The sequence below is a fragment of the Ostrea edulis genome, chromosome 7 (genome assembly GCF_947568905.1).
Source record: "Ostrea edulis chromosome 7, xbOstEdul1.1, whole genome shotgun sequence".
NCBI classification, from domain to species: domain Eukaryota; kingdom Metazoa; phylum Mollusca; class Bivalvia; order Ostreida; family Ostreidae; genus Ostrea; species Ostrea edulis.
This window is the reverse complement of record NC_079170.1, coordinates 41,849,252-41,857,848: the sequence shown is the minus strand read 5'-3', so window position 1 is coordinate 41,857,848 and position 8,597 is coordinate 41,849,252. Positions and strand designations below refer to the sequence as shown.

Here is an 8,597-nt window from a genome sequence, read left to right as displayed (position 1 = left end):
CCAATCGTGAGAAAACAGACGAAAATTATGGAAATAAATCAATCTCTACATTAAAACGTAAAAATAACGAGTTGTTGAGATCGAGACTGATCAGATAGCGGACAAGAACAACTATTTTCTGCAATTTGTTCCAATATTATACATTGATTTTTACTTATTAGACGTGTTTAAATACCCTCGTATAACTATTGGTATGTATTGAATTACATTTCATTAACTTCTGAAAAGTGGATGGGATTAATGTTAAAAGCATATCAACTGTTATCTCCCATACACGAGTGTCAATAATTTTGTACTCGATACAAAAGAAAATTTATCTCCGTAGAGTTTCATTTCGTCAATGTGGAAAGGGATGATTTAAAGAGAGTCGCATATCAAAGCGCAGCATGCAGACCTAGAACATGAAGTCGATGGTAATTCTTTTTATGGTTGTAAAAACTGCTAGTTGTGTGCGGTTTTCGGAATACATTTGTGACGAAATTTGTTTTCCCGACAGCGCAGCCTTAACAAGCTCTCAATCGTCTCTTCAATGTGCAAGACAGTGCTTGGGAAATGATAACTGTCGCCAGTTTCTGTATCACAACCATCAAGAATCGTGTCTTATTAACGGGGAGTTGTGTTGTACAGGATGGAAATTGTATTACACAGGTATGATGTTCAGCCTCCATTATAAGATATACGTATCAAATGCTCATTCTTCATTATAAGGTCAGAAAATTGAAACTTAGTTTTGAAATTAATTAAGTACAACTAATCGGACTGGTCTCAGTGAAAAACAAAATATAACATATACATATATTTAGTCGTTTTAATCAGTGAATGGTGTTTTTTTTTTAATTCAATTTTATTTTTTTTTAAAATTCGCTGCTAAGATTCAATTCTATGATATAAATTTAAGAAAGCGGCAGATAGGGTGTTTTATTAAACTACACGCTTTTTTGACAATCCAGAGACAATTATTTTGGTCGATGTACTTGGGGTATATTGACTTGTGCACATGAATGGATAGGACAAACATGTTGAAACCCTATTCCGTTTTAGTCAAAATATTACACTAAATTGTTATGATTGTTCATGTTCATATAAAATTATGACAATACTTATTTCTCATAAGAAAAAGATATATCTTAGAATTTGGATTTTTAACTAGACGTATGGTTATTACATACAAATTTTGACTACGGATTACTCCCTTTCCTTGGTCGAGGTATAGTGATCACGGCGGGTGCGACTGGCTGACAGGGATGCTTACTCCTCCTAAGCAACAGATCCCACCTCTGGTGTGTACAAGGGTCCGTGTTTGCCCAACTCTTTTTTTTTTTTTTATTAATTCATAGGAATTGCGAGATCGATCACTGTTTGTAACATTCTTTTCGTAATAGATATGACTTAAAGACACTTTTTTTTTGTTATCGGGGATCTTATTGGCGTATCATATTACACGAGACATCTCATGTCATGGTAGTTGTGATAAAACATTAACATTGCTGAAGGAATGAAGGCTGGCAGCTACCTGTAACGAGAGTATCACTAAAAAGCCATCACTTACACAAATCTGAGGAATATATACAATATGCTTCCACATTTCTTAAAGTGAACAAATTCTGTTAAATGTTGGGGTTTTTTTTGTTTTTTTGTTTTTTTGTTTTTTGGTTTTTGTTGTTGTTGTTTGTTGGGGGTTTTTTTTTTGGGGGGGGTGTGTGTTTTTTTACGTTTTTTTATTTATTTATTTATTTCTATTTTTTTTTTTTTTTTTTTTTTGTATTTCTTGATTAACGAATCTAATTAAAAAGTATTGGTAGTTATTTCTAAGTTTAAAAATTAAGACTGAGTCAGCACTATGAAGTAATGTAGTGTGATCAACATTAACAAATAAAGGCGGTCATGCAGTCATCCAATATGATCAATATTAGATCTTTCATTTGCTCCCCAGTGTTTGATACGTCACTACGTATCGAAAACCGAGGAGCAGATGGAAGATCAAATTTGAATTAGATTAGTCAGTCGTCATACTTTAGATGTATTTCAAACACGTCTTCTGAAACATCGGGCATGAACACCATTTAATTGTGACAATACAGCTCCAATTAGTGACCCATTCTCTCACCAGAGGGCGCGCTACGCAATCGTGGAGCGTAGCGTAACGCCCTCTGGTGAGAGATTGATAAGTGACCACAACTTTACCGTTCCAAACCCGAAGTAAGTCGTAATATTATATCAATGCATATGTATACAATAGTTGGAGAGAATTATATTTTGTTGGAGGAAGAAAACATCTGCGCTTGAAAATCCCCCGAATTCCACATCAGATCAAGCGAACAAGAAATCAACAGATCTAATGATAATAAAAACGGTTCAAAATTACATCTCAATATATCCTTATTTATTCCAAACCGGAATACAACTATGATAATGTTTATTGTTTGATTTTTTTAAGGAAGTCAAGTGCCTGAATTCAACAAATCCTCTGTTCTCAGTATTGCAACCCCCGCCAACTACCTCCATCCGTACTACAGCTTAACAAGTTACGGTATCACCGGAAGCGATAGAACTTTCCTGATTGTGGATGTCAAGGGTTGCGGGGACGCACATATAGGTTTATCCAAGATAGAGATGGATTCTTCTAACCCCATAGCTTCTTATGAAATTGTTATCGGCGGATCCAATAATACATGGACATATGTGAGGAAGAACGGAGATCATGAAGCTGGTGGACATGACGCCATTGATTGTGAAAATTACGTCACTTTCTGGGTCACGTGGGATAATGATGTCATCAGGATAGGTCGCGGAAGTGAATTAAGGTCGAATGAGATCCTTTCTTGGTCGGACCCTGATTCTGCGTTAGATGTTAAATATATCGGACTGGGAACGTATGCCCTTGATATTGAATGGCGTATCTATCTATAGCAAATATCAACGATTTTTTTTTATTTCATCCGTCAATATTACAATAGAAATAAATACATCTTTATACACATTGTGATGGACACACAGAAGCACAAAACACAAGTAATAAAATCTGCTGTTTCACTGTTCAAAACATAAAAACAAAATTTAAATCGAATGGCAAATCAAATCCAACCGATACAGAATTATCAAGGTACGTGTAACAATGTTATCGATGAGGTTTAGAGAGAAGAAAATCATCCTTAGTTTATGAATTATATGAGAATATTACCTGATCAGCAACCGAAGAATGGCGATCAGAAACAACATGAATATCGCACGTGTTTTTAGAATTCTTCTTAAATTTATTAATTTGATGAATGAAATTTCCATAATACTAATATTCAATGATGTTCTGAACAACCTAATATAATTCATGACAGGTATTTGGCATATTCTGTAAAAATATGGGGGGACATATAATATATTGGAGATCTGGGAGTCTAAATCTTGAATGCATTTATTTCATCTTTGAGAGATTTACTTGTCTATTATAAAGCAACACGTACATACGTACATGCACATTTGTTGTGTAGCTAGTATAGATCTGAAAGTTGGACACATGCATAAGCAGACTTTTATCTTAAAGTATAATGAGGGTCAATATCATATCGTACGAATAAAGATTAAATATGATGATGTCCTTTGCCGGATGTATCATTTTTTTCTCAATCAAATTTTCAAAAATATCCAAATATCCTATATACTACTTTGCCTTTTTTTTTAATATTGATATATATCAATTTCTGTATCATTTCCTTGGTATTGTTTTCTTCAAAATTTGATTATACATTTCCCTTAAAGAGATCTTAATATGTACCATTTTTAGAATTACTGTTGACTCACATGCATGTGTTTTAAGGACATTGTGGTATACACAAAAATATTAATCAAAATATATGTTGTTGAGATTAAGTAACAAATAGATCAGCTTTATGAAAATTATTATTAATTGTTGTAAACTCCCTATCGATATGTTTTACACAGGGCACATTCTTAACACGAAAGTTCATTTTCACCCTCTTCTAACTGGGTTCCGATACCCTATAATTGAAACTATGTGCACCAAAAAAACCTGATAGGGATAGATTTCTCTCACCCCATGCACAGCAAGAGACTTGTTCCGTAGAACAAAGTATTAACGCATTTAAAAACAAAGAATTTGAGAAAACATTTTACGCATCTGTTTGGCATTACCTTGATCTGCCGTATATCGTGTATGGTGCACATATATACACGTAGAATGATCATGCGTGGCAGCATCGTATGTTCACCAATTTTGAGAAGTCATCTAGGTGAAGTACCACAAATTAAGACTTATGCTCAGTGCGCATGGCTGTAGCAGCGAGGGCTCTTTTAAACGTGCCAATGCCTGTCGCAAAACGAGGCCTCCATTTCAAGGTCATATCCGAAAGACCCGTGATTCTAAATACTAGCGTTTGGCAAAGGAGCAATCACAACTTATCTATATTTACGACTTGAATTTGTTGAGAGAATAATATGTACATAGAAATGGTACAGAATTGAGGCCTTATATCGCTGTATTCTTGAATCATTGTCTCAACATTTTGATATGAAGTAAATTCTAACATATTTATTTCCCCACAATAGTTTTGTTCAAATATACCTTCAAACATCCTTTAAAGCCTCGTGCAAAACCCAAAACTCACAGTCTTAAATCATTTTGTTATTTGACCATTCGTTAAGTATAATCCGAAGACATTTCAATCTAGCCGTTTGTTGTTCTTATGAAAAGGTTTCATCAAAGGGCGACATTTGTTTACATACGAGGGCTGATCGATTTGTAATGTGTATTGTACCACAGCGCGCTAACGCTTTGCACGATTTCGTGGATGATGATACTTTTCAATAGCCATATGCAATACCTTTCCTACGGTATAAACACGAGCCTTCAACTCTACATATTTTAAAACTTATAGTCATTTCAATAGAGCCAGTCGTTGACCACCGTTGTAAAAATTGTTGTGAAACGAGTTGAGAATATTGAAGAAATTAGAGCTTATGTAAAAAAAAAAAAAAAAAAAAAAAAAAAAAAAAAAAAGTTCGCACAAAACTCGGTCATTCGGTAATGTAGATTTTTGCTGAATTGGGGAAAGTTTATGGGTCTGATAAGATATCCTATGAGACAGTTTGTGGAGAAGGAATTTCTGACTGTCACAGAGATATCAAAGATGTAGTAAAATCTGGCCGATCTGTGACTGTAACAGGCAAGACAATGTCTCAAATGTCAGGTAAATAATTGAAAGCAATGGCAGATACACGATTCGTGATATTGCCAAAGCTGTTGGCATATCGCTATCGCGGATGCATTTCATTTTGAAACGTGTTTTGAAATTACGAGAGATTTCTCTGCCAGATGGATACCGCATATATTGACAGATGACCAAAAACGGGTACGAGTACAAACCGCTAAGCAATTGCTCAAAATGTTTTCCAAATTCAATCAAAGACAATTTGCAAACATTGTTACTGGTGGCGAAACACGTGTTCACTATTTGGAACCAGTAAGAAAGATTGGAAACATGATATAGTTAACTCAATACGATAGGAGGCCTGTAATTGACCACAGAACCATAAGCACAAAGAAAGTTCTTTATTGCATATTTTTCTCATGTCATGGTATAGCCGTACCAATCCCGGTGCCAAAGGGCAAAAGTGTTACAGGTCGGTATTTCCGAGAAGCTCAAGAAATATTATCATAAACGACGCCCTGTGTCAGGATTTAGGCATGTTCGTCTTTTTCATGATAATGCTCCATCACATACATCTGAGCTTGTGAAGAAATCTTCGAAGTCGCGAGAAGGTTACCGTCTTGCCACACTCACCATACTCTCCAAATCTAGCCCCATGAGACTTTTTTCCAAAATTTAGAACGTTTCTTATCTGGTTGTCGTTACAAGTCCCAACAAGCCCTTGACTTAGCCATCAGTCAGTGCCTCAGAGGTCTACCTAAATCAGCATACCGTGACTCATTTCAAAAATGGTTTCAGAGATTGAAATTATGTAATTCAAACCGCGGAGAATACTTTGAAAGGATGTAATGTTCATTTCACTATTTGAGTTGAATGCTTTCGAGATATCGTACAATACACATGGCATATCGAACAGCCCTTGTAATATGAGAGTTGCTAGAATTTGTACGGGGACCTCTTTTGAATGTACATGTATATATAAATACCATCTAGCATTATAATATGACATTGTCTGCAATATGATCTGAAAAGCGCCAAGATATCTACAGTGTGATTTTCCACGATATTTTCTCAGGCGATGGGGTCAAAACCGGGATTATGGGACACAAAATCATTTACAATAGCAATACCAACACTTTCACTGATACCAGCCACTGGAGAAAAGGTTTTCTAAGTTGCTAAAACTAGTAACCTATTCCTTTGTATATTTATACAGTAAAATAATTAGGATCAAATCAAGTCAGCCACGTGTCAATTACACAATAAGCCGGAATTCAATTTGAATAGAAGGATGTCTACTGCAATTCGAATTGTTCACTGGTCATTGCTTCTACATGTGAGACTAGATTGTCGATATTATATTTAGAAATTCCAAGTAAAGATATCTTTTTTTGTTGCTATATATTTTCTTTGTAGTGCTATTTAGATTACGATTGAGGATGTGCCTACAGCCAGTATTTTGCTTTTACATATAGCAAAGCCCGGCTAAATGGAAATAAATGAATATTAAGTATAGTAATAAAGTGTAAAAATATTGCACTAAGTATAACTGTTATAAAATTGATCAATCGATAAATGTAATAAGTATTGGAATAGATATTAAGAATTATGAAATGTGAAGATAACGAACAGTGATCAATCCCATAATAAGAAATACAAAATAAAGGAGTTTGGCAAACAAAGACCATTGGATATACCAGAGGTGAGATCAGCTATCTAGGAGGAGTAAGTATCCCCTGTTGTCCGGTCATACCGGCCGTGAGCCTTATTTCTTGATCAGGTAAACGGAGTTATCCGTAGTCAAAATCAGTGTGGCAAGAGTGGCTTAAGCGGTATGAAACACGTCAAACAGCATTTGACCCAATGATAGATTGTATTGGCAAACTATATCGTTATAACGATCATAGAATGTGCGAAATGCTTACTTTAAACGAGGCTTTTGAAACTCATATAACATAAACTTGTTTGTCAATAGCCTGCCTCGATTTAAAAACTGATTATATACAGAACAAACTCTTGCATATCATATCAGTATGAACACCATAGGCAAGTGAAAATGGAATATGGGAAGTTCGCGACGAAGAAGCTGATATCATAACGTTTGTCACAAAGTTGAGCTGTTAGTTTGCCGTTAATATCTATTTCAATAACCGCCGTAAAATGGCTGAAATATTGCCAAAACGGCGTAAAATCTCAATCAATCAATCAACCATTTCAATAAAATATCTAAGCACAAAGGGAAGGGTCCGTGCTGTCTTTTATCTCGGGTTCACGGGGATATATCGAATCGACATACAGTTGTATGAATGAAAATGATTATTGTTATTAGATAAAAGGTCGTCGATATCTTTAAATGTCAAGTTGAAGGCCAGAGCAAGATATTTTTTTTTCCTTCTCTTGTATAAGCTTTGGAATAAATTCTGCTTCATAAGAATATGATAACAAGTCAGCTACCAAAGGAGCACGATCCGTGCCCATGGAAATTCCAACAGACTAGCTCTAATCTAATACCCAGCCTCGATGTCAGTAGTACAAGTAAAATCCAAGGGCAGTCACCCAGGGGATGTGAGGAAGGACCGACGTGATCAAGATTCAAATGAATGACAATCAGATCGGAAACGGTATATTGGTTTCATTCCAGACGCTATGATGATTTTCTGAAACGGAAAATTGGCTTCTTATTCAGCAACAAGTTTCAGTTCTAGCTATCATTGGCTGTAACATTTTAAACGTATTGATGATTATATATGTGAACAACTATTGATAGTAAATAATATAACGTACATGTGCACGTGCTTTTTATACTCACGTCAGTACAAGCATATGGGAATTCAAATGTCACTCACATCAACATGTGGTAGGCAATTGATAATTTTTCAGTCATTTCGAAATCGCCAGCTATAAGTGAACAAAGTACAACCACAAGGTTAAATGTTGTTGGCACATAGTCCTTTATCGTGCTAACACCTGCACTGACCTCGATTTTTAAGAGTTTTTCCCCCAAACTCCCCGACTGCCACTTCTAAATGCGGAGCGTTTGCAACGTACTTGTCACTACCAAATGTTATTTCTATTCTATTTGGACATCGAATGGACAAGTAGAACTATAACGTACGGTCACCTGGTCACGAAGCAAACGTTCTAACCATTGAGCTATCTCTACTGGTCATAGTTAAATCAACATATCCATAACATTACACAATTATTCTCTTATCTTGAAAATAATTTTTAAAGGATCTTCGGATAATTTGATTCTACATTCAAGTTTTTTGGTTAATCTAGATGTTGTACAGCTTCTTTGCCTTAACACACACAACACTTCAACCATGGTCAACATTGATATCAGTCAGTATAAGCCTTGCTAGCATTAGATCAGCATTTTGGCTTTATTCATGCAGTGTGAGACAGGAGGTGGTCACCATCTACCGCTACAGT

General features: G+C 35.4%; 1 protein-coding gene across 1 annotated transcript; it reads left to right on the top strand.

The window, feature by feature from the left end:
- Window positions 1-239: 239 nt before the first annotated feature.
- Window positions 240-6,558, top strand: LOC125656941 (uncharacterized). The gene is made up of 2 exons (XM_048887558.2): window positions 240-648; window positions 2,438-6,558. Exons 1-2 carry the CDS (start codon window positions 402-404, stop codon window positions 2,908-2,910), a joined length of 720 nt encoding a protein of 239 aa, XP_048743515.2. The 5' UTR covers window positions 240-401; the 3' UTR covers window positions 2,911-6,558.
- The last annotated feature ends 2,039 nt before the right edge of the window (window positions 6,559-8,597 follow it).